Raw genomic sequence first — 27,814 nt, 5'->3', positions numbered from 1 at the left:
ATATAACACCCAAAAATAATTATAAGTTATTCTTTTCTTTAATAATAGGAAACACATAAACCTTAATATATAAGTTTATTGAATTTATTATTTGCTCACAAATACTACGTCTGTTACTTTAAGATACAGTATGTTAATCATAAGAAACAATCGACACAGACACCCAATCGAACCTTAATTTTCTAGATTCAATAATTAAATACAATTTTATGTCGAAACAAAAACGTTGTACTACGTTCAAACCCACTTTAATCTCACTTATTTCGGGTGGAGAATTGGTTGTCAAAAAGGTGAATTAAAATTAATGAACTAAAATGTAGACACGTCATTTTTACCTTAAATCGGATTACATCTCCAACAATTTTACTAAATAACATTCCCATACCACAACCAGATAATATAACGTACTTAGGTATTCACCTAAACAGACAACTAACTTGGCGCAAACATATTGAAGCCAAAAAAAATTCAGATGAAGCTCCAAGCCTCTAAGTTGCATTGGCTCATTAATAGCAGATCTTTCCTGTGCCTCGAGTATAAAGTATTCTTATATAAAATCATTATAAAACCAATATGGACTTATGGTATCCAGCTATTTGGCAATGCTAGTGCTTCAAATATTGAAATAATCCAACGAGCTCAGTCAAAAATATTGAGAACAATCACTGGTGCCTCATGGTATATAAAGAATGAAAGTATCCACCGAGATCTACAAATTCCCCTAGTTAAAAATGAATTTGAGAATAAAAGCTGACAGAACATGTTAACCCATTAGCAAGAAATATAGCACATCTATCCACTACTCAGAGAAGAAGAACAAATATCTCCTAAATGTGAACAGATCAGATTTTAAAACAGATGATGACTTAAATGATCAGCTGATAACTGAACAGAGTAATAACTGAGCACTGCTCTTACACAATGTAAGAGATGAATTATCCATAAAGAATTTATCCACGAATCAGAGTTGTCAGACATCAATCTGAAAAACTATAACTTTTCTGGATACAGATAAAATGAAAGAAATTCTTCGACAATTATGGACAGTAGTTCAGGATACAAGAAATCATCAATAAATGCAAAGTCACGAACATCAAATATTCGAGTTCAACAATATACAATTACAAAATAGTTTAATGAAACTTATTAGAGAAAGGAATGACAGTGTATGTTATGAACTTAGGTCGACTATAAAGATTTGAATTTATACTTTACTTTATTAAAAAGTGACTTAAACCCGAAAAAAAACCATAAACCAAAAACCGTAAAAATTAACTAACCATAGTTTAATTTAACTAATTAAAAAAATAAAAGATACCGCATGTCGAATATAAAGCAAATATTTAACTTAATACTTTAAACTAAAATCCGGAACTTTACAACAGAACGGAACCGTAAACCGTACACCGAACACCGTAAAAACCAATATTCTTGCCAGAATGAAAATTAGAACTGAATCGTGGAAACATCGATCAGTTCACTTTGGTTCTGCACTATTGTTGACGTTATATTTTAATTAAAACAATGTTGACGGAATTCGCTTATAGAGCGTTTTCATCATTTTTTATAAATTTTTTTATAAAGATAAGACCGACCACAATGAACAATAGTCATTTAATATACACTGTAAGCGCAGGCGTACGTGACACTTTATATACTCTCAGCACTTTTGCATAGTCGCCGCCTTTACGCTTCTAAATAGATATTAAATATCTACTTAATGTAAATAACAGAAAAATGCTGAACATTAGAATTAAGAATATTATTTCCAATAAAGATTTCATGTTATTCACATAAATAATTCTTGTGTTTTAAATAAATTATTGACACGTATATATCGACATCTGTTCATTCTTCAACTAAAAAATTAAAACTGGTTTGCATTTATAAACGCAGAAATTTAATTAACTAATATAGTTCAGTTCCGATTAAAAAATATTTAATAATAATTCGATTGTAACTGAACCGATAAATAATCCGATACATACATTGAAATTGAAACGACATATTTTTCATTAAGTTCTATTTTGAAGCACTGCTAAAATAGAATAAATCAGAACTACCATCAAAATATGAAAAATAGAGCAAGAAAAATACAATCAAGTGTAAGTAAAAAATATACTGATCCTAGGCAACAAGATCCAGATGTAAATCTCATAATCTTTTCAGACAGCCAAGCTGCTATCAAATCTCTTAACAGTCGGACTGTTAACCGGAATGCCGGTTTTCTCTTAACGAGTTAGCCGTGCCAGTCTCCAACTCATTTCAGTTTCTTGAAACAGGAACTGTTTTAAGATATCTGCAACTGCACGACAGACAAGCTTGCCAAGACAGGCATTTTGCTCCTTGACATTCACTTCTCTGATATTGGAATCCCACTTGCAACGGCCACTTTGACAATCTAACAGAAATATCTGAGCATCGCTTAACAAACTTGACCAGATGAACCCTCCTATCAGATCTAAGACTGACCTATCTAAACTGGAAAACAAACGAATCAGACCGCTGTTTCAACCAAAACATAACCTATTTAGCGCTACAGTATAAGGTGCTTACTATGTACTAGAAAATCATTCTATGATACTAAGTCTACCCTATAATGACTGTTGTTGGGATTGTGGCGCTGCGTTCGAGAAGCAAACTGTGCTCCAACTTATGTGTCAGTAGTCATCCTTGACTGTGACAAGATATAAAATCTTTGAAGCTCAATGTCTTACCAACCTAACAGATGTAAGACTTATGAAGTTGGTTCACTTACACATAAATGGGTGAACCGTGCCTTTTCAGCATTGTTCTTACGCTGATCACTACGGTCGTTTCCTGAATCCTTTTGGTCTGTGTATGAACATTGCTAATCCGTGGTATAACAATAGATCATTATTTGAGCTAAATCAGGCTTTGGGCACAAAGCCGTCACTCCAACCTAACCTAAGTAATAACAGTTAATCATCTATATAATTGCAAAACCACATCATTCTATATTCCAAATATAGAATTTCACAATTAGTATATTAAAAATAGATATACGATTGAGTCAAATGCTAACTTTGTGTTATAGTACTGGAGGGGGCGTACTTTAAAGATGATATATAATTTTCTGTGGTTTATAATAATTCTGGATTCACCTATTATTCATAATTAATTACCATGATATGAGATTTTGTGAGATCTTTGTAATAATAATTATTGTTTAATATATTGTTCAAGCGTTTAATTTTAAATCGTATGGGTTAGTTAGTTAGATTTTCTATTAAAAGTAATTAAACAAAAATTATATAAAATTCGTAAGTTCCTTATTCAGTTATCTTTTAGACACTACTAACATAAATGTTTTAATAGTGAATTAAACTTTATGTCATATTAGATATATCACACAATATTTATTTCATTTCATTTTACAAATTCAATTCTCCACAGGATTTTTATTTTTCACAAAAATAATAGTCTCAATGTGTACTATCATTCAATACTTACTAATGATACTATAATCTGGTATCTAGCTCTGGGCAATAGCAATAGCTATCAACATATATGAAGGACAGAGCCCTAAAATTATTCACAAAAGTTGATACGTTGCCCAACGCTGTCCTAACAAATCTTAAATCCACCTCAGGACACACAGGAAGATATGCTGATCCACAGTGCCTTATCAGTTAGAAGATAAATAAATGATAATGATTCTAGTATAGTTAAAGTTTAGTGTGGGGCAGAAATAAGCCCCCCAGCCACAAAACAGTAATAGTACGCAATAGCACTAACTCATATCACAACAACAACAAGAATAGCTATAGTTTGACATAATCAAACTCCAGACAACATTCCAAACTGTCTATATAGCAGACATCAGATAATGTAACTATATAGTTAAACTTTAGAAACTGTTTTTACATAAAATTTACGAAACGAGCCACTCGTCGCCACCGACGACCAAGTGCCGTTCAAAACCTCCTAAAAGGACTTCACAAGCAGGTACCAGCGGGTCATAACAAACGAGTGAAAAAGAAAAAACTTTTATGTAAATTACGATGTCTCACGGATGAACCTCGGTAATAAATTCGAAACGAGTGAACATGAACCAACTTTTAAGGAAATTATGATATATATACATTTTTACAAAATAATATATAAGACATAAATCATTACTCCTTTACGCTACTCAATTAAGGCAAGATTTTTCAGACTAAAGTTTTAGCAATTAGGGAGACATATCAGTAAATTACTCCATCATGAACAAAGGCACTTTTAACGTTTTTTATCGGCAATTAGCAGTAATTGAAATCATTTAATCCTTCAATTCATAACATAAAACTAGAGTAGTTGGAGAGAGTAGTGCAGAAATCAGCTGACTTAATTGTCTAGGTATTGATCTATATATAGTTATTATTTCTTTAGGTTTTTTTGCGAACAGTGGTAATAGCGAATAACCACTAATTATAGTGTGTAATGTATTATATATTATAGTGTATTATGGAATAACTTTAATACATTTAACGAAGTAATAGACAGTACGAAAAAAAATTATTGTTAAGATTAATTAATCCATTTTATAAATACCATAGATATAATGTAATTTGTTCCACAATTTACTAATTATATTGAGAAAAGTTAAACGTTAACTTAAACTACTTCAACTTACCATGCACTAATTAATTCGTTATTATTTTTAATACCATTTAAGAAATAAAAACATTTTAAAAATTAAAAATTGTTATACAGAACATGCACAGGTTATATAGTCTATATAATGATATCATCATAACAAACAGCTGAACAAAATTTTATTATAATTAAACAATTGTTATAGAGGTTTAATTATTTGTTTTAATTTTTCCTTTTCTTTAATGTTAAATAAACTGACATCAGTAGCGCAATATAAGTTCTCAATACACTGTCATCTATCAACAGATTCGTGAACAAATATAACTTTTATATTAATTTAATTATACTATAATTAATTAATGAAACTATTTTATATTTTATTGTATTAAATATAATATGTAATTATATATTAATATATAATATTATATTTATTACTACGATATACTAATATTTAAAGTTATGATATATAAATGTTAGCAAATTTTTAAATACACACAAAAAATGATTTCTTATGATATAAAGAGTTTTTAATATTATATAAAATAATCATTATATTAGAAATAATTAATTCATAAGTTATTTTTTTATAAGATTATCCGCTTTATATTTTATTGATCACTTATCTGTATGAACAACTTTTAAATACTGATGTCAGAATAAAACTAGTCCCAGTTTTTCGAACATCATAACAATATTTGCTGCTTACTCACTCCTCATCTACGCTTTTTCAATTCAAATTATAAATAAATTAAAAACCTTATAAGTTCTCAACTAAGCAAACTAAAATATATACACACTTCAATATATACTTTAATACATTCAATATAAGCAAAACAACGTTTTGATTTGCATAATTATATCATATTCATTGCATTCAAATAGAAATCTGTGAGAACAACTCGTATGATTTTTGATTAAAATACAATTTCTAGTTGAGATTCTAGAGCTTACTCATCTAGCACTACTGACTGAAATATAAGCGTGAGAACTGTATCTGCCAGTTCTCAATATATGGGTAATATCAATATTAATGGAGAAAAATACAAATAAAAATTTTAAAGAAATTAATTTTAGTATTTAAAAATCTTTATTATGGAACATAAAATATTTTATTATCTTAAGTTAAAATGTGAAAAATATAATACTCAAAAGAATAAAAAATGTGTATATATTATTTAAATAGTAGATCCTGTCACATGCTTTATTGTAGATTTGGTGACACAAATGGAAGGCTTTACAACACCTCATGTTAATCCAAGTCTCAAATAGTAGTCTATGACTCATGTATTGGTTGCAGGCCATAATTTAGTAAAGAATTTAGACATGCTACATTTAAAAATTTTAACAAGTTTTTAATTTAGACGCGAAATTTCTTCTTTTTAGCTTTTAGACGATCCAACATTCCATGCTGGAGTAATGCTCTGCATGGCCCATTTTTTCCTAAGTTTTAAAATACATTTTTTTTTAATAAATCAAAATAATGTTTAACAATTGACATAAATTCTAATAAATACTATACTTTATATTTATAATTTAGTACGTTTAGACGTTTCAGAATTGTGCGCTATACATTTAATTTAACAACAATTTTTTCATATATATGATTTCATATTAATATCACCTCGCTTATTGAAGTTGTTTTTTGCCTGGATCTGCTTTTTTATTTATTTATTAATTTTGTATCATTATTAAAATAAAGAAAGCAATTATTGAAATGATCTAAAAAACCAAAAAAAAAATTTTAATTTTTGATCATTTGAATTCTTTTGATTTTTGATCATTTGAATTCTTTTGATTTTTGATCATTTGAATATCACCTCGCTCATTGAAGTTGTTTTTTGCCTGGATCTGGTTTTTTATTTATTAATTTTGTATCAATATTAAAATAAAGAAAGCATTTATTGAAATGGTCTAAAAATCCAAAAAAAATTTTAGCTTTTGATCATTTGTATTCTTTTAATTTTTGATAATTTAAATTCTTTTAATTTTTGATCATTTGGTTTAACATACAGTTGTTTCAAATGTGACCAAATATCCATCATCGGTGGTCTCTAGATCTATTGGCTTAATTGTCTAAATAGTATACAAATAGTATATACTATATAAATAGTATACATATTTTAAGACTACAAATGTCAGAAGTTGAAACGTGACACATTTGAATTGGTCTAACGCCTCAAAATATAAAACTAAAGTACGCTTAATGTGTGTTATTCAAATTTAGAATTTCGACTATATCTGTTATTCGTTCATTAATAAACATTAGACTTACATTGCTTTTATTTAATTAACCATTAATTAAATAATAACTATATAAATAACTATATAAATTCACGTAATTACTGTAAACCATTGTTTTTAAATTTCAGCAGTATTGTGTGAGGAAAGCATTTCTGCATAATTATTCTAGAACGTTAGCATTTTGCAAACATGTTTAAAGATTTCTAGAGTCAGTTATGGTGAGACGAGACGAAAAGAACATTTGTTTAATCTCTTAATTTAATTTTAAATTAAAAATTATTTTTTCCCACACGTCACACCAAGTAATCTGTTTCAAATAGAACCGTGGGAATGAAGTAAAATGAAGAAATTTTCATATCCAAAAATTTTCTAATTTTTATAAAATTAATTTTTGAACTAAATACTATTAAATGAGTTTCACTTGCCAAACCTGAACGGAGGTGTAAGTTTGGTATTACAGAGATTAGGACCCACATATTCGGGTATCATGACAAACAGAGGTTGGAGTATTGTGGTGACGATACTCCCATTCTAACTATAAGTTTAACTTTGGACTACACGAGTAAAATAACTTTATTTTTTACTTTCATTTGATGTGGAATTACGTTTTCCAATGAGGGTCTATACCTCAAAGAACAGGAGAGTTGTAAGGTCAATCTCCCAGGAAGGAAACTCATATAAATGTATTCAATTGGTACCGGCAGAATTCCTTACAATTTAATGCGGGGCTTTTAATGAAGGCGTTGATACTGTTACGTGTCTTAAGAGCACCGAAGTATTGAGCCTTACCGACAGGTAATCACGTTAGAAAACTATGTGAACTTTGTAAGTATCAGAAACTGAACTATACTAAACTATATTTTGGTTCATCTTTATTGTTATAAGTAATTCTATAGGAACAAAATATTTGTTGAAATAAACGATTTTAATTTTATTTACAATTGAAAACTTAAATATTTGCTTTATTTATTTTGATATTTTTAAATAAGAAAAAAGTAATCTAAAGCCCAGAAAAAAATCCAATGCTTATAAACAACTGAAGTCGATATCAATATTTATTTTATATTAATATAATATACTCTTATTATCCAATTAAAATTATTGAAATAACTATTAATTATTTGTAATCTCTCGATATAATAAAAACGTTATATTATCAGTAAAAAACTTAAACAATGACTTGCAAAAACAACTACTAATAAAAGCAACAAAATACAACATTATAACAAACACGCTATAAATGCATGCATTTATACTAACACTTAGTATCTGAAGAAATTGTTACCTTTTGGTTGGTGTGGTTTGTGAATAGGGATTTTGGAGTATTTTGGGATGTGTTTCCATTACACGTAACAACAAATTATCTAAGTAATCTTCAAGTTCCTTCACTCGTTGACGTTGTGTTAAAGCTTCATTTTCCATGCCATTTGCAATAAGCATTAGTTCCTACAATAATTTAATTAAAAAATAATTATTTCACTTAATTAAACAATAAAATATATTCAAACCTCTCTGGATTTGCCTTCATATTTTTTGGACAAGGCAGCTGTCATTTCTGAACGTCGCTCAGCATGTGTTGCCGATTTCTCATGTCCAATAATAATGCGTTCATTAGAGGGTTTGACAGATATATTATTATCATCAGATTTATCTATATACAAGTATTAAATATACATTAAATTCAATTAATTAAAAAATATTGTACAACACCTAAAATTAAAGCAATAAAAAGAAATATTTATGTATGTGCTGAAAGTACATATATATCTATGTTTACATGAAAAAGTGTGTGTGATTTTGATGAAAGTTAGTGCAAAAACGCTACATTCCACTGGCGTTTTTTTTTATAATTCAATAATGGTGTACATATACAATGATTGCATGCAATTAATTCAATATTATTTAATATTTTTTCTCATATAATTTGCTAAATTTCTTTTCAAATAATATTAAATAATATTATTAATGGATTTTAATTTGTGTTATTTCTTTTGCATTCGCCAGTGGTACGTCTTCGCCTTAACTACATCAACTGCACACGCTCCCTCAAGTCACACATGCTCACCTCGCTTATTGTAGTATTTAAATTTACTGATACGTTTTTCTTTTGCTTTATCTGTGTCGATTTGCTCCTTCGGAGACTTTTCAAACATGCCAGAATCTTCCGCTTCAACAGATGTGGAACGTTTAACGAAATTAAGTATCCTCTGGTCTTCTTCACGGCGCTTAGCTTCACGACGTGTAATCTCCTGCTGTTGCACATCACGTTGTTGTGGTAGATTTTCCTCTTCTTTTTTGCCATTTAAATGAATGTTTTGATCATTGTTAGTCTCCTTTTCCTTTTCTTTTTCCACAGCCTGCTTTACTATCTCCGCTGATTTTATTGTGTTAATATTATTTTGAATATCCACATTTTTATTATTTAAGTTCTCTTCAGGTTGAGACAATTCTGTAGTTATTTTCACAGAGTTTCTAGGCAAAGCCTGTGGTACGAGTTTAGAATTAAGCGATTCTGAGTTGATAAGATCTTGTGATGTCAATTTATTATCAGAAATAGTATCGAACACTTTACGACTATTTTGATGTTCATATTTAGCAAAAGAAGAATTTAAATCATGGAAGTTCTTCTTTGGTTCATCAGGAGAAGATAAACTGATGTTAGCCATTACAGGAGAAGTTTCCAGCTTAAGTTGTTTCAAATCTCTTACATTATCTTTTATTTCGACTTTATTTTCTGTTATTACTTTTTCTTCTTTTATTGGTATTTCTTCGTGTTCTGAATCAGAAGAAGATGAGGACGATGTTGACGATATACTTTGTTTTCTATCTTGTTTAACGACATTTGCATTATTTTCTTTTATAGTAGTTTCCTTAACATTTTCCTCGGTACTTTCATTTGACTTTGGTAATGGCACACGTGCTAATTCCCATGAACGTCTCTTAAGTGAATCGCTACTACCAATATCTAAATGCTTGCCGTAAAGTTTTGATTCCCACTCATTTAAATTATCATCTTTTTTTTCAACTTTAGGTGGAGTTTGCATTGGTGTTTCAGCTTGAAGTGGCGTGCGAGGTGGTTTTGAGGGAGCCGGCAGTGTATTTGCGCGGTCACTAATATTAGTTTCAAAATTCTCCAAATTGTTATGTGAAGTGTTATCCTCCTCTAAACTATAGTTTGATAACTGCTTACCTACAGCTTTTCCACTATTTCCTAACAATGGAGAAGGCGTGTGTGGTGCAAAATTTTGATTTGGCGCTTGTAGACCAGAACGTATATTTAGCGAGCTACCAGAGCTTTTATGTGACAAATTATCAAATACAAATTCATCTTCATCTTCACTAATTACACCGGGATCCGCTTCTCCAGCTGTTTGACCGTACCGATGACTATTTGGCGTACCAATGCTGGCAAATGAACCACTATAAGACAAGTCATCACCGTCTTTATTTTTCTTTTTATTCAAATGCATTTTAGAGCCCAACGATTTTGCAAATTTCTTAATACCTTTACGTTTTTCTATGGTACCAATCGATAATAAGCTACCACCCACAGATGAGGCTAACTGACCAATCGAAGATTTGTGTTTATCTTTTTTACTTATGTCAGTTAGAGAACCCGACTTAACAATGAAAGAAATACGCACTTCCAATTCGCCACGGTCTTTGTTCTTTTTCTCTTTACCAGGTTTGCTCTCAAGTTTAAACCATTTAGAACGTGGACGATCATATACGTCCATTTCATTAAGTGGCAATGCTACCTGCCCAAGAAACTCATCGATGCCAATATTATTTCGATGTAAGCATATTAGTACTAATTCAGCACGATTTCCTTTATCGGGAATTTTTCTAAAAAATTAATAAGATGCTAATTTAAAAGATAATACATTTATCATTCTCTACTTACAATTCACATTCTTCATTCCAGCTCACGTTTTGTTCAGATTTATCTTTAACCGATGTTTGGTATTTTTCTTTGCCCAGGCCAATGGTGACGAAGCAGTTGTTTGTGCCATTTTTACCTTTGGTCAATAGACCTTTCGCTTTTACCACTGAAAGAAGCAATCAAAAATGTTCAGCACTTAATAACAATGCAATAAAATAATAAATTAAAAAAGAATTGCCGCAGAAGAATCTTTCAGTTAAAGTTGCTCGTAAGCAGGTATAATAAACACAACCACTAAACTAAAAAAGATATAAAAATTTAAAATTAAACTTGAAAGTTAAGTAAGTAATATAACTTAAAACAAAGCTGAGTCGAGTATGTTTATCGAGAAAACTTTACCTAAATATTTTTAAATAAATGACGAAATAAAGGTTAGAGCTTAAAGAGGCAATGAGATGAGAGGTCAGAGTTATGCAAATAATTCTAAATGATAGTTAGGAATTTATGTGGCAAATTATTTCTAACTCAATTGAAATTATCATTGCAATAAAATATTTAGACTTCTCCTTTGTTTTGAGGTGTTTAAAAATATCATTTGCTTTTTTATCTTCTAAGCAAAACGATAAGATAGACTAAAAATGATGCCTTATAATATATAGTTCACTTATAGTTTACGGTTTTGATATTTTGCAGTTGTGCGTCATTATTCAATTCAATTCATGCTTGAATTAACAAATTTTTTTATTATTATTTATACAATATATCATATATTGAACTTTATAAAATAGGTTAAACTGCATTTTAAATCAATTGATTTAAATTATTTAAATAAAATATATTTACAATGCGATTGTGAAACAATAACTAATAGGTAAACATATGTACATATATACGTACATATTTTCTACTGATAGTAAAGATTTCTTTATGGTTGTAGAAAAATATTTAAATTGGAAATATTCCAGTATTTATATGAAAGCATCTTTAATCGCTTGAATTGATTTAAGATTACATATATTTGTTTTCTAGTTTCACTAATAATATCAACTATATTCTTCTAAGAAATATGAAATACTGCAGTAAACAAATTTTTTATTTGTTAATATATTTATTAGAATAAAATTTACAACGAAGCTATTTTTTTATTAAAAAATTAATTGATTATAAAGTTTCATAAAAAAAAATCCCAGCATTATTATCATTTAGTTTAATAACTGGAAATATCCAAAAGTCTACCCAAAAAAAAATGTACAACTAAAAACGCATTCAAAATTAATTATTTAAATAAATAAAGGCAAAATTATCCTTTACAAATCCTTACTCTTATTTTTATAAAAAAATATACAATTTAAACAAAAAGAAAAAATATATATAACATTTTAATTTTTTAACATATATATATCAGCCTTAACAATAAAACAATAACAATAGCAAAATGAGTTAAACGGTAAAATGCCGTTCACATCGAAGCATAAAACATGTTTACATATTTTGAACAAAAAGTGGTGTTCACACTGGCATATCTCTTTCGGTTAAGCACAAGAAAATTAAATTCGTTTATGTATGAATAAAAACGAAGAACTTCTTGAATAATTTAACAAAAAGTTTGTTGTAATTACTACTAGTTTCTACCAAACTACAAAAACTTTCAGAATTTTAAATGCAACCCTCCCTCTTTTTTTCCATTTTTATAAACAAAATATTTTTGAAACCAATTTTCATTAGACGTTCAGATCACTTAGCTTTTTAAAATTACAAATACTGTGTCGGAATGAAAGAAATGTATCAGTGAGATAGCTTTCTTCCCAAAGCACTTGGCTCTCAAGTGTGCACATAATAACATCTTTACATTAAATCCACTCTCATACACATTGATAACAGCTACTAAGCTAAGATAATGTTCTTCTATAAGCCTGGATAACTAAATTTAATATGGTACTGCAATCTCAACTTATGTTAAGTGATGACCTGTGATGAATCTTATTTATTTGCTACCTTCACACAAATTATAAATTCTATTTTGTATTCAGATAGTCACCAGATAGCTAGCTGGCTTGAGAGACTATATCTACACATATATTGTTCTAAATTCCTTCATGTTTTGTTTTTTGTGTTTGTCTGTTTCTATTTAAAAAAAACGTGGGGTTCTCTATAAACATTAGAAACATAACGGACTAATAGAGCAACGCGATATAAATTTTTAGCAAAAAAAAAATTGCCAGCTGACATGGCACACTATGCGATATTTTAATTACAGTGTGAAAATTAAATCGGGATGCAAACAGTCAAAATGGAAACAAAAAAGGCAAACTTGATGACAAAAACTCAATGCACGTTCCACCACTATGGAAGAGATTAGGTTTGTCATTTTGTACTAACAACATCAGGGATTCAAGAAAATCGTTCACCACCATATTTTTTGGAGCTAACCCCACGTTTTAAACAAAAAATAAAAAAAACTTGAGAGGAAGGGTCTTCAACTATAAAGAGGAGCTATTTTAGTCCAGGTTATTTTGAAATCTAAACATAAAAACATAAATCCTGGAAACCAAAAAAACATTTGAAAACTGCTTTAGAAAGTGGATCTACGTTCTAAACTGTATAGAAGTTATATCTAATAATGTTGAAAAAATGGAAGATGATGAGGATTGAAATTTTTTAGGAATTTTTCTTAGATCTCTTATTAAGGTACTAGAGTTTTCATCATCAATAGAATTGAGAAAAGGTTATGTTATATGAAACCATCATTCTACATAGATTCATTATACTGGAACACCATTGTAGTGTGTTAAAACTACTAATATTTTGGCTAAATTTACGCTTGATTTATGCTTGATTGAAAGATTTTTTAAAAATTATAACATAATCCAAACCAAAATTAATCATAACCTAAAGTCATGAAGATTAAACATTATTTCAATGATTACTACTTCTATTTATAAAATATTTTTATAGATATCTTGCCTTCGCTTATATGAAGAAACTTGCAGAAAATTTTACAAAATGAAATATAAAAGTAGAAAACAAATGGTAAATAAATTCAAATCTTAACTTTCTTATTTTAGAACTTTTTTCTTTGTTCTAAAAAAGAAAAGACCTCATACAAGGTTATTTCTGAATAGTTTTTTTTACAAAAACTAAAAAAAATTCAGCATAGAAAGATTTTATATGGAGTCATCACTATACAACCATAATGAGTCATTTTGAAATCAAGTCTTAACTGAGACCACAATATTCTTGCAAAATATGTAATATTATATATTATACTCATGAAAATAAAATGTGTAAGAAATTAAACCTATCTTATCAAAACAAAAAAATAATGTTTATCTGAACAAAATATTTCAGCCAAAATTAATTACTCATTTAGAAGCTGAAATAAATAAAACTAGCTAACAAAAAAATTAGACAGGAAGAATGTTAAACTAGGAACGAAAACAGTGTTTTAAGAAGAGGAAATAATCTGTTAGTATAAGAAATAAGTAGTAAAAATTTCATGGATTTGTTTATTAAATTTTAGAAATAAATTTTTTTTCATTGTAGAATGTTGTTATTATGCTTTAGTTATCAAAGATACCAACTTAGTGCTCAAAACAGCACCGGGAGATAACTGGTGCTCGAGGCAACATAGCTTTTCAGTACTGCTTTGAAAAAATACTTAATATATTAATATAATGTATATAATATTGCTCATCTTGAAGACAATTTTACCCCCATATATAAAGATTTTTATTACTTATAGTCGCTTATCACCATATTCTCATAATGTTTTTAAGACATCCATTAACAAAAGACTTTAATTTCGCCTTAAATTCTTCTGCAACAAATTATGTTTCTTAAATATATAGTAGCATAGATTTTAGTTTAGTATTAAAAATTCGAAGTATAGTGATCGTACTTATATTATTTACACAGAGGACCTTACACAATTCAGTAAATAAAGCTCACTTGACACGTAGACGGTATTTTAACACTACAAATCTTTAAGGCATGGGTTCTCATTCCATGTGAAACCGAGCTCTAAGAATTGAAGCTTTAAAAAGATCTAATTTAGTTCAATGCTGAAAGAATAAAGGTGAACAGCAGTCATTCTTTCTTTGGAAATTGTCTTCTTTGGAAGCAATGATTTTAAGCAATGATTCCTTTGAAGTTTTACTAAATTTGCCTCAATGAAATATTCTATATTTTACATTATCAACATAATTACACATTATGTTTATAATCTATAGCGGTTGTCTTCAACACACATTGAGGTTAGTCATTTGTATGAATGACTAACAACTTTTCAAAAAGTTCAACCTCAAGACCATGTAATTTACAAATCTTCTAAGCTATAAAAACAAATTCAGAATTAAATTGAATTATATTTATTGTATTGTTGAACTACTGTATAACATAAAAAAAATTTTATGGATTTTTTCATACTATTTCTGTTTTTTCTTCGATTGTTCTTAATTGCATTTAACTGATACACACCTAGTATAAGAGGATGACTATAAAATTTATTGTATTATACGAATAGTATTATTGGGTTTAACACCAGTTCAAGTCATTTGTAAACCATAAAATACTCCTTAAGTGGAGATATATTGTAGCTAACTAAAATCATATAAAAAGTAAATTAAATTAAAAGCAATTAAATAATACTCAGCAAAAACAAGATATCAATTGTAGAACAGTTTCTTCCTCTTACACTTGAGATGTGTCATTGAAGATATTATTGAACATTATATCATGATTTCCTAACCGATATTGGCTTACCAGGACACTCAGTACAAGACTAATACCACATTCCAATACAATTTTTTAACCGATACTAAAATATTCTTACGCTATCAATAAGATCCCTGGATTTTTATCTATTTATGAATAAATAAATAAATATATTTGGAGTAACTACCAAAGAAAAACGGACTTGTAGGATATTTTGCTGTTGTTCTCTAATTTAGTTATCGAAGAAACCAGCTTGTTGACCAACATTAATGTCGCCAACATAACTGGCATACAGAGGACTTTAATTTTTTGATACCACTCGAGAAATACATATTAATATTATATATAGAATATTCTAATCTTGGAGATCATATTATACAGTTCTAGAAGTGGCATTATAATATTAATATATATGAATTAGTATTGTTTTTAGGCAAAGACATAGCACAAATTCTATTAGAAGCCCAATATCCTTAGGGTGTAGTCAAATAAGATCACTTGATTTTTAACTATTGGAGAGAAGCTAACTTGCGTACAGATGTTTGCATATCGGACCGATAAGAATCATAGATATTCCTAATCTATGTTGATTTACCAGAAATTCTAGCACAGGACTAATATCCTTAGGATACAATCAAATAATTTCGCTAGATTTTTATCTCTTTAAAAGGAACTTACTTGCATACAGATGTCTGCATATCATTGAGATAAGAGTTTTAAAAAGTTATTAAATGTAATAGAAACATTTAACATGATTTCCTAACCGATGTTGATTTACCAGAAATCACATTATAAGGCTAATACCCTTAGAACGCACTCAAAAAGATCGGTAGATTTTTACATATATATAAGGGATCTGTCTAAAATATCTTAAAGTCAAGATATCAATAAGATTGTTCGAATTTTTCCTATTTATTCAAATGTCTGCATATCGTTGAAACAAGTTTTCGAAGTTAATATTCTAACATGATTTCCTAACTGAACTATCCTTACAGTGAGTTCAATAAAATTGCACGATTTTTACCTATCTATGAGGAACTAACATGAATTATAAGAGACATTATTAAGTATTCGTATCTTTTATTCAACTGTTTTATAAAAGAAGATTTCAATTACATTTTTTTGTTTTTTTTTTATTTTTTATTTTATTAATTAATCATTTGCTTTGTCTAATTTTGCTCATTTTTGCCATTGTTAGGGATATTTGATTTATTTTATTTAATTTTAAAAATGTAACAATGAGAACAATAACAGCATAATTTGAACTATAGTTTGAATAATGTTCAGCATATGCCCAGGTTTATCAGATGTTCCGAATCTGTCTTTCCTAAGGCATTGTCTATGACAGGGCTGTCCAAAGACCGGCCCGTGATCCACATGCGGCCCGCAACTAATGTTCTTATGTGTATGTTTCTACGGCCCTCCAATATGTACAGTGATTTGTATTGGCCCGCGATCGCATCCAGCCTGGACAGCCCTGGTCTATAATATCACTAGAAACTCAGATATGACATACTTTTTGTCATCATCGCTTAGAGTCCAAAATATTTGACTCTACTGTATTTTAAGGTATTGAAGTACAATAAAACTTCCATAAGTCGGACTTTCTATAACTCGAATTAAATAGAGTGCAACAGGGTTTAGAGAGCAAATTACATACAATTAAAAAAAAATTTTGTAATTTGAAGTCTCCATAATTGGAACTCTTTCTTTGCAAAATGGCACTTCAAGTTATGGAAGTTTGACTGTATTTAAAGTATTGATTTTTAAAGTATTAAAAGTATTTAATGAGTTTTTTATGATAGAAATTTTCAAATATTGGAAATAATTTATAGACGTTATTAACCTATAAATCAGAACTATAACAAAGAGAGATGCGTTGAATATAATAAGGTTGATATTTGAATATATAAATTTCTTTATAAACAAATTTTTTAGATGCTGATGTTCACATTTGGAACACGGTGAATGGAATGGAATTGGTTTGGTCTGAGAGCGGACAGATAGGCAGGCAGGCAATCGGCAATTATGCCTTCTCCGGTGTCTTTTACTGATATGCTAATCACGCCGCACCGCATACTTTTGGATTGCGTTTTTATTACTTCACAAGCGTACCAACCTGTACATTGTAACTGTATCACGTTACAGCTGTTTTCATGCAATCGCCTATCTGCAGCAGCAATTGACCGCTATTCTTGGATTACACCGAATGCATATGCGGAAAGAAAAACAGAGAAGCAAAGACACACAAACAGACAGTCAAACAGACAGACATAGAGGCGATCACATGCAAATCAATAAGCATTCTTTCTCAACACGTAACGTTAAGTTGGCAGCGCTGTCGCCGTCGCTGTGCTACATTTCGAAATGTCAGCTCCTCACAACTCAATTTAACATAGATAGATAGAGATAGATTATCAAAAGAGAAAGTATGCATTTGGAATAACAACAATTGAGTTAGAAAAATTAAATTAAAATAAATTTATACAAATAATCGAATTTTATTATTCATTTTTTTTATAAGGTTTACCACCTTCTAAAAGTACAAAGCAACAGGTTAGGCATAAACGTTTGCACAATGTTTTTCTAATTTTTGTTTGTTTTTTTTTTTTTCTATCGAAATTAGATAAATATTTATTTAATGTGTTTAATTGATATTTGAGTAAATAATAAAAATATTTATAACCAATACAAATTATACTTTTACGCTGCTAAAAACATTTACGCAGAAATGTTTATTTGCTTTGAAGAGCCGAAGCAAATCACTTGATTTCTGTTGTGGTGGATTTGTTACGTTGTAGGTGAGTGTAGGCTGTGCGCCCGTTGCTCCCCTCAACTTACCACTTTAACAGCAAATATGGCGTGCACACAAAACGGCTGCAGTATGTCATCACTTGGTAAATAATGACTAAAATCGAATGAATTTTGCGCTACAAAAGATTCGCTAAAAATTGTTCATTACAATTTTTTTTAATTTAATTTTTAACTAACTGCTACACAATTGCAAATCATTTAAAAAATTAGGCAAGTACAAGTATAATCATTAACAAAAAAAAACAACAACCTCAATGACAAAGCTGTGGACAATACAAATAATTACTTTTCATGAGCAATAAACGTGCATCACAAAAAAAAGAAAATAAAAATTGGGAAAAAAAAACAAAAATTGGAAGAAAAAAAAACAAAAGCAATTATGTTTTTGGGTTGTGCTGTTGTTGGAATTACTAAAATAACGGGAGACTTAGCGGAAACTAGAAAAATATTTATATGTATGTAACAAAAAGTGGTAAGCGAAGGCATGATGTCAATATAAATGCATTACTAATAAGAAGAAACGTAGCAGCAAAACAAAATTGGATTATAAAAATATTTTTAACTTTCTTTACTCACCAGTGACTTGAATATGAGTGGGACTCCACATATTTCCCTATTAAAAACGTATTTGTTTGCTTGCCAGTATGTTTCAATATAAACGAAAACGATTTTCTCTTTCTTTTTTTGTTTTTGGTATTAAACCTTTTGAAATTTTTACTTGATTACATTAACAATTTTTAATCACACTATAATTATACATAAACACCACAATATTAATTGTAATGTTAAATTTCTAATGTTATTTCAAAAACAATTAATCTCAGTTGTTAAAAACACGACACAATTATACACTTAAATAACTAATAAGATGCGTCATAATTTTTGCAAAGTTATAAATTACTTTACGTTAAAAAGGAATAAAAATAACTTAACACATAACAATTTACAAAACCAACCAACCGCACGAAGAACAACAACACAACTGAAAAGTGTAATTTTTGCAACAAAGAGAAATGTGTAAAAACATATCGATAACAAATAGTGTTGTAAAGCGGTGCGGATAATAAATGTATGGAATATTGTTGTTGGAATGAAATTGTAAAGTCATGGCGGTAATTTTAAATATTGAGGTAAAGTAAAATAAAATGTTCTAGGAATTTTTTGCACTGCACTTAGGTAAATATTTAATTATTTATTTATTGCACTTATTTATCACACATCTTATATGTGTTGCTTCTTATAATTGCTACGAAATGATCCCGTGGTTATAAAACAGAGGGTCTTATTCAAACTGCTCTCAATTTTTCCATAAGTGGCGCTATTTATAAGGTGTATCTCAAATATATTGGTCGTGTGCAAGTTAGGCTAAGTTGCGTTCTAAATAAGGGAAATTCTAAGTTGTGCCGATAATATACTGATGTGTCGATATGTTGATAAATGGCTAAATGTGTGCAGTGCAAAAAATCCCAAGAAAAGTCCCATTTGGTTTAGCATCCACTTAGCCTAACTCGCACACGTCCATTATATATATTATAATATGGTTGGTTAAAAGTTTTCCAATTTATTTATTAATTTATTAAACATCTTATAAAATTTTCACAATGGTAGCAACTAATTTACTAAATTTTTATTAAATTTACCCTACTCGAAATTCAGGTAAATACCAACATTCGCTGCCATACCGACATAATTTACTATTTTCCTCAATTTACTCGAACTTGCACACGGCCTATATTGTATAAGTTAAATCTAAGAACTTAAATTAATAAAAGTCACATTATTAGCAAAAGAAAAATTAAAGTAACTAAAATCACATAAGTTATTAAAAAAAAAAAATATATATACATATATTACAGCATTTATATAGACTATTTTAATAGTTATACGATATGTGAAAAAAAAGAAGCGCTTTGAAGTTGTTTTCTGTTGTTGTCACCCGCGGAGATATGTTGTTGTAATCCCTTTAGGGAATGTTTGACGGCACTTGGTCGTTGAACTCGATGTGTGACACTATGACATAGACCCGCAGTTCTTGAAGCCTAATATTCCAATATGTAATAAGTGCTTTTTGTAATTATTTTTACACAATTCACAAGTCTTACGTTAGACTCGTTAGATTAGAGAGTTTAGCAAGAGACTTATTGTTTTTTAACCGAACTTCGTTGCTAATATATGTTACTATGAACCAAGCTTTAGATCGTTATATTATATTGCAAAGAAAACTTTACTTTAGAATATGTAACTCTACAAATTACACAATAAATAAATATATTAATATATAAAATTACCATTTTTAATTTGTTGTACATTGATTGAATCCATTTCTTTTTTTGATTTTTTACACAAATTTTATATTCGAATGAATTAAATTGTATATAGATTTATAAATTTGACTACGCAAAAATTTATAATATAACACAATAGATTTGTATATAGATTATATAATAAATATATAGTTAAGAAAATCAATGTTTGCTTAGTTGATCTATAAAATATATTATATTTTCACATATATTCAGGCGAAGTAAAAAAACTTCATAAACGTCTATAAATTAACGAAATCATAAGATGTTCACATATGTATCGTCTAGATATATGCTATTTATTAAGATATTTTAAGAGAAAGATTTGTGACGCATCTGTTGGTATATAAAAGAAAATTTAGCATTCCATCAAATTTAATGAAGATGGTTCTATATAGCATTGATAAGCTCAACAAAATTTGAATTACAAACTTTGCGAGTGGTGAATTGTAGACGTTGAGCCATTTCAGAGCAAGTTTCGATCACCTAGGTTAACAGAAAGTATATTTTCGACCACTTTTAAAATCAAAACAGTGATCTTAACAATACACAAGTAATAAACTGAAGTCAATTTATGAAAATGAACGTCCCAAACAAATAATGGATATTTGTCACTAATAGTACTGAACCTAGTGCGGAAAACATAAGTTCATATATTTGAGTTCATATATAATTAAAACAAATTATTTATATATAATGACTGAATTATTAGTTACTTTAACTTAGATCTAATATTATTGATATTATGAAACTTTTTTTCAATAAAACCTCCTTTAGCGTTAATAAAGAAAACATAAGAACTTTTTGCTAAATGAAGCTGTGTCTGAACAGGGTTATCACATTTGCAGTTATTAAAAACTATTAACATGGATTTTGTGTAAGTCTGAACAGTGTTATTCCGTTTGCAGTTATTAAAAAGTATTAGCACATATCTTTATGGATTTTGTTTAAATCCATACCACAATTTGTAGAGTTAATTATGATAGTGTAAACACTACACTTACATTAAATAGTAATCGTTTACATTAACATAAACTATGTGTATCTGTGCGTGTGATTTCATATAAAATACACCAAAAATTATAATAATATAAAAAAAACCATTTAAAAGTATAAATTAATGAACTTCGGCAATAAATTTAATAATTCAGTATTATTTATTCTTCAAGAGCAATTATATTATTGGCGTGAAATATGCATTGATAATCAAAAAATTATTATATTTCCAGGTGTTACCGAAGATATGAGAAATCAAATGTAAACATATTTGTTTTGCATACGCAATGTTTTTATTATTTTAATAATCAATTAATTAAAAACAGCTTTTCTAGGTATTTTATAGTGAGTCGATAGTGTCTGTTTTGCTTGGTCATCTGCTTCAGAAAGCGCACGTACTAGTATTTACAATTGATGTTTTATTCATAATAAATAAATAAATAAAAAAATTAATTTATTAAGAAGTATTGATAAAAAACTAAATATTTTATACCAGAAGTAACGTATAAAAGTTGCTTGCGTTAAGAATATAATGGAATGTGTGTGGTATATTTTCAATAAAACCATTAATGCTTTAGGATATTTGTACCTAGTCAATTTAGTTCATTGAAAAATAAAAAGATATATTATAATCAATTTTATAGTCGTAACGGAATACAACGTTTATGTCGCACATCTTCAACTATCTTAGCAATAAACCAGGGGCCTCTAATTATGCATACTAAAGTAATATCTTCTTTGAGTTGGATCAATAGGGCTTCGACTAACTTTCCTAGGAAGAATGTCCACAATCTCAGGAAATAAAAACTGATATGTGTTTAATTATGTGATGGTAGAATGTAATTCTAGAGAGTTACTCATTATGTGTAAACTTGGTATTTGAGCAAACTTCAACATTTATGACTTCATCATCTTATGAAATGATAAGTTAGCGGAATATCGATTCTGCTTCCATTTTAATTCTAATCATTTACCATCAATCATCTTTTACTCATCCTCTACGCCATCTATTCTCCCTTGTGATACCCTCGCAATGATGCTTGACACTTGGTAGGGAGAGTTCTTTTGACGCTCTCGCCTGTTAGTTTCTTTATTATATCAAAGAGATTCTTCATATTATTTGTGTCACACAATAGTATATACTGTAGTATTATGTGTTCAGTAAGAATATACTACGACACTAATACATACTGTAGTACATAGTATGTACTTAATATACCATATAGTACATTATATACTATAGTATAAGTATATTATACATACACTATATAACACTATAGTATAAGTAGTATATATACTATAATTATTTTTATGAGATAAAAATTATTATTAATTATTATTTCGACATAGTTCGAAAGACAAGCACACAATTCATTTTAAAAGATTCTAAAATTTGTTCTATTATTGAAAAAAATATCTTCCTTGTTTAGTCAATCCATAATCCAAGACATTACCATGCCTTGAAATTTCCAAATTGCTTTTTACTCGTTAACCTTCTTTTTAATTGGAGCAAAAATAGTTCCAAATAGATCCATAGATATTTTGACTCTCTTTCCCATACAAGTTTCAAAATGACTTTCATTAATAAATATTTAGATCCATCGTCATTTATCAAACAAATTAATGAATTAACTGTTATTTATGGGTCTTTATAATAAACGATATGGTTATGATTATATATACACGTACTCATACAAGCTTTCATTCAGCTCTGTTTTCTTATATACTAGTGTTTATTAATAAATTATTTTACATATTTAAATAATTAATAACAATTCCTTAAACTACTACTAATACTAACACTTAATACTAATACTAAATACATTAATACTAAAAAATTTCATATAATCATACAATTATTATACTTTGTTCTAATAGAGTCAATGTTCCCTAAGAAACTACGTCTGTTATTTTTCATAAGATGTATACTCAAGAAATTCATAATATTCGCCTTTGGATCTTGTCGTTTCATTCCATAAAATTCATATCGTACTCGTTGTTAGTTCATTTTAGTTTTTTATAGCCATATTTTATATTTTTTAGTTGAATTAATCAAATAATGGATTGATACTGCACTTATTTCAGCCTTTGTTCGTACTCACTAACTACACTTAATTATTTTTTTCAAAAACTAATAATATTCCTATCGGATGAGGCACCAAATTACTTCTAATTAGGAGAACACTTCACTTTTTCAGCGGTTCACCATGGTTTGTGGGGACGATCCTGTAATAACAAATTTTGTTCAAATGTTTGGATGAAATAATTTTTAGTATATCTATACCTGATTCTATACCTGAGATTTGTTCGATCAAATTTGTTTTCCACATTCAATTTTGTACATACAATACTGGTACTATGCATCTTGTTTAGCAGCTTCACCATCTAGACCTATCTTTGTATCTGGCTTAAAAAAATGTCTAGATTATCTCGCATTCACAAAGAGGTTTGTCACCATTTTCGATTAAGCACACATAGTTGCAAAAGGGACAAGTGAACTTATCTAGCTTTTGTTTACTAACTCTTCTTGGGTATAGTACCGGAACTGGATCGTCAATATTTATAAGTGGCTGCGGGACGTAGACTCGACTGCTTCTAGAACTGCATACTGCATATTATACAGAATTCAAATATTTTTTTTACCGAAATACTAACTCACCAGATTTCAATTTGCAGTGAGTCAATCCACGAATAAAAGCCTCAAGACAAATTAATTTTTGACTGTGGTCGGTTACTGGTAACTCAACTTATGATAATAACCTATGAATATTGACCACTACAAATGTTTAAGTCTGGGAAAGCTTCAGTTCTTCTGCCATATACGTGTTATAAGAAATGGAAATGTATCTTGTTCCCAGCACCCTGTTTAAATTCGTGTCCATGCTTTTTTCTACCACGAAATAGCGAATGTTTCCATGGTTTCTCATCCGTAGACTTGGTGATGCCTAAAAAGCGAAAAATACTTAATTAATAAATCTTGTACGGTTTCATGCAATTTATATACCACCTCTGCAAAATAGGTTACTAATAAATTTTGGTTAGATGTGTCTCAAATAAATATTCTTCTTAAAAAATAAATTAGTTCTAAATTTTTATAAATTTTAATTTTGATATGTAAAGTTTCAATGATTCTAAGCCAACTTTAATTTAAAAAATTTTAAACCGTTTCTTAAAACTGTGCTGTTCTTTCCAATCGTTCATCTGTACTAGTAACAGTTTATTGGGAGCAATGAGCAACACTTGGTTGAAGCAAAGGAGTAGTTTGAGACATAAGCCTGACAGTATTTGGAACGACGTCAATTTAATCTAGGAAAGTTAATAAAGTGCGACCAATTTAGGATTAACAGAATCAATGATGAGTAATTATGTTCTACATAATGGATTTTAATCATTTTACATAAAGATTGAAGATATTCATAAAATATGTATGCCTCGTTTATTGTTTGTGAAATCGCTATGTACATTTTTATATACATTTGTTCATATTGCATAAAGAAATATATAATTAAAAATTATCTGATGGAAATACTAACCTGCTCATTTTTATTCCACGGTAGATCAATCCACGTATTAAATTCGAATTCGTCCATGGATTCATACTTCATTCCACGGTAGATCAATCCACGCATTAAATTCGAATTCGTACATGGATTATTACTTTTATCGTGGTATGAATTGTATAAGTGATCCTTCCTATAATTGCTAGGAAGTGATTTCTATAGTCCATTCAAGTTGCTTTTGATTCCTCCATTAATGGGACTATCTGTAAGTTGTACCTCCACCATTACACTTATCATAATATAGATGAGTTATGAACCCAGTTGTCATCGATTCATTGAAACCAATGCATGGTTTTTAGTTATTGCACCTTCCGAGGTTTCATTTCTTGTTATTCTCTTAATTAGATTTGGAGGTGCCTAAACAATAGAAAAATTAACTTATTAAGAAACTTTGTTTAGTTTCCTGCAAATTCTAACCCACCTCTCCAAAATAGTTTACTTAAATAATTTCGAGTTAGACGTTTTCATTATAAAATATATAATATCTGAATACTTAAAAAAAATAGTTTTGGTATATCAATTTTTTTAAAAATTCTAAGCCAACTGTCTGGTCTTTTAATTTATAAATTGGCTAATTATTTTCTAGTGCAATCAAGGCAGAAGTGTGGAGGCGGTGCATACTTCCAACACATACAAACAATGGTGATGTCATTTTCAGATCGATGAGTTCATGTCCTAGAAATCTTGCGAGCCTTAAGAATATGAAAGTGCTTTCCGAATCGGTATGTTAAGGGTGCGTAATTGCTAAAATATACTTAACCGCATGGAGGCATTAATTAGGTGACCACTGAAATCAGTTTATTGTTGAGAATGGCAAAAATTTGGTGCCTTTGGATGTCGAATTATTTCGATGTGGGTTCTGAGCAATAAAATATAATTAAAGACTTCCTTACATTTTAAAACTAGAATCTTGCATTGGAGTCTTGAATAATTAATGAAAACATTTTACTTTAACTATTAATTATTCCTAGAAAAACCACAAATTGTGCTTTCAGTTTTTGGTTAAAATGTGGGTTCGATGGAAAATCCGCAACAGTTCACAACAAATGGCAGAGGAATCTCAACTGAAACGGACCGCCGAAAGTGAAAAACTTTTCTGGACTCCAAATTTTATTTATAAAATGGTTGGATACGATTTTCTTCAAACCCGAAAACCTAAGAGGATCAAATATATAATGAATACATTTATATTCTGTGCGGTTATCTGTCATTTTTTTTGCAAATATATAATGTTTAAGTATATGTTCGAGAAAGCTCGAGCATTGGAAATTTTGAGTGCATTACGTATTGCGATTTTTGCCTCATATGCAGTTGACTCCAATATAAAATTTCTGGCCTTTATAATCAATCGCAAACGTATGCGCAAAATACATTTCATACTCTCCAAAATCTATCCTAAGTCTCAGGAGGAACAAAACATTTATGCCGTCTACGAAAACAATCGTTCACCTATAATACGCGTTACTCTGCAGATCTTTTATATTTCCTGCTTTTTGGTAATAATAGGGCCGATAATTGAGACTGCCTGCAAATTTTTGTACCAATTAGTAACGTTGGGTTTTAGTAATGCCAGCTTGGATTACTCTAAACCAATGCCAATGGAGTATGATTTTGATTTTCGTAGTGCTGCGTTGTACTTACCCATATATGCGATTGAGGCTTTGAATGTGCACTTCACAACGGTTACCAATATAGGCACGGATCTGTGGTTGATAAGCTACGTCATGCAAGTGTGTATGCATTTGAAGTTTATTTGTCGTATGTTGGAGAAATATGAACCCGAGCGCAATAACGAAAAAATGGATTGTGCTTTCTTGGGGTCACTCATCAAAAAACATCAACTTATGTTGTAGTAAATATGAAGTACAATTTGATACCTTTCTAAAACATATATGTATTTCCAGTTTAAATTGTTTAGAGACTTATATATTTGCTATATAATAACCGACTTTTCTATTACAGCATATCTAATCAACTAAAGGACATCTTTGGTATATCATTGGCATTCAATTTGATATCTACGACCACAGTACTTTGTGGAATTGCAGGATATTTATCCATCACATTAGATTTAAGTCTGGAGTTTTGTTTTTTAATTGGTTTCCTGTTAACCGTATCAGCTCAGTTCTTTTTGGTTTGTTTCTATGGTCAGCAGTTGAAAGATTTGGTAAGCTTCATTAACCCAAAAATTAAAAAAAAAATATAATAAATAAAAAGTGTATATGCCATTGAATATATTGTAATTTAAACCATTAATTAGTATATAATTAAAAACTATTCCCACACAACATTGCTTACAATAACGAAGAATTGGTCTGTTGGTTTACGAGATATATACCCAATAATTTTATTTTTTATTTGTGCTTCACACAGAGTGAGCAGATAGCCTTGGCAGCATATAAGAATGCCTGGTACAACGGTTCCAAAGCATACAACAATATGATATGGATTATCATGATGCGAGCCCAAAAACCTGCTGAATTATATGCAAAAGGATTCCAATCCATTTGTTTGGACACTTTTAAAACTGTAATCATCCACTTTAATGTTATATATATTCATAACACTTATTATTTATTTATTTATGTTATCTTTCTGTTCCAGAGTATGGGTATGACTTATCGAGTCTTTGCTCTTCTACGTCACTTGCTTAAATGAAATAATAACATTATTGATGATCGCTTACAGTGGAAGAGCAAAGTTAA

The 27,814-nt window shown here is 29.1% G+C and overlaps 3 protein-coding genes and 1 long non-coding RNA gene across 6 annotated transcripts in view; 1 reads left to right on the top strand and 3 right to left on the bottom strand.

Moving 5' to 3' along the window:
- LOC119666395 (alpha-(1,3)-fucosyltransferase C) overlaps positions 1-4,782 on the bottom strand; it is a 30,892-nt gene extending 26,110 nt beyond the window's left edge. Inside the window, exon 1 of the mRNA XM_038075673.1 lies at positions 4,637-4,782. The gene's annotated coding sequence lies outside the window, so the exon portion shown is untranslated. The remainder of the gene's footprint in view (positions 1-4,636) is intronic.
- A 946-nt stretch (positions 4,783-5,728) lies between these two features.
- On the bottom strand, positions 5,729-19,229 carry LOC119669237 (rab11 family-interacting protein 1-like). Its single transcript, XM_038079060.1, has 6 exons — positions 18,827-19,229; positions 10,745-10,889; positions 8,906-10,686; positions 8,349-8,491; positions 8,126-8,286; positions 5,729-6,039 (listed from the first exon to the last, which is right to left on the bottom strand). The coding sequence occupies exons 1-6, from the start codon at positions 18,855-18,857 to the stop codon at positions 5,979-5,981; spliced, it is 2,322 nt and encodes a 773-aa protein (XP_037934988.1). The 5' UTR covers positions 18,858-19,229; the 3' UTR covers positions 5,729-5,978.
- A 2,190-nt stretch (positions 19,230-21,419) lies between these two features.
- LOC119666394 (odorant receptor 49a-like) lies at positions 21,420-27,814 on the top strand. The gene is made up of 5 exons (XM_038075672.1): positions 21,420-21,430; positions 26,194-26,961; positions 27,072-27,276; positions 27,483-27,638; positions 27,714-27,814. The coding sequence occupies exons 1-5, from the start codon at positions 21,420-21,422 to the stop codon at positions 27,765-27,767; spliced, it is 1,194 nt and encodes a 397-aa protein (XP_037931600.1). The 3' UTR covers positions 27,768-27,814.
- LOC119669238 lies at positions 23,747-25,572 on the bottom strand. Of its 3 annotated transcripts, none has more exons than XR_005251584.1 (5): positions 25,531-25,572; positions 25,083-25,466; positions 24,209-24,494; positions 23,834-24,150; positions 23,747-23,775 (listed from the first exon to the last, which is right to left on the bottom strand). It is a non-coding gene; the product is annotated as an uncharacterized LOC119669238 (long non-coding RNA). The 3 variants fall into 3 exon arrangements; XR_005251586.1 differs by having other exon boundaries at positions 23,834-24,144; XR_005251585.1 differs by lacking the exons at positions 25,083-25,466; positions 25,531-25,572 and adding an exon at positions 24,557-24,646.

The sequence above is a fragment of the Teleopsis dalmanni genome, chromosome 1, assembly GCF_002237135.1.
Source record: "Teleopsis dalmanni isolate 2A chromosome 1, ASM223713v2, whole genome shotgun sequence".
NCBI classification, from domain to species: Eukaryota; Metazoa; Arthropoda; class Insecta; order Diptera; family Diopsidae; genus Teleopsis; species Teleopsis dalmanni.
Note: the sequence above shows the minus strand (reverse complement) of the source record. Positions and strands in the feature narration are given on the sequence as shown.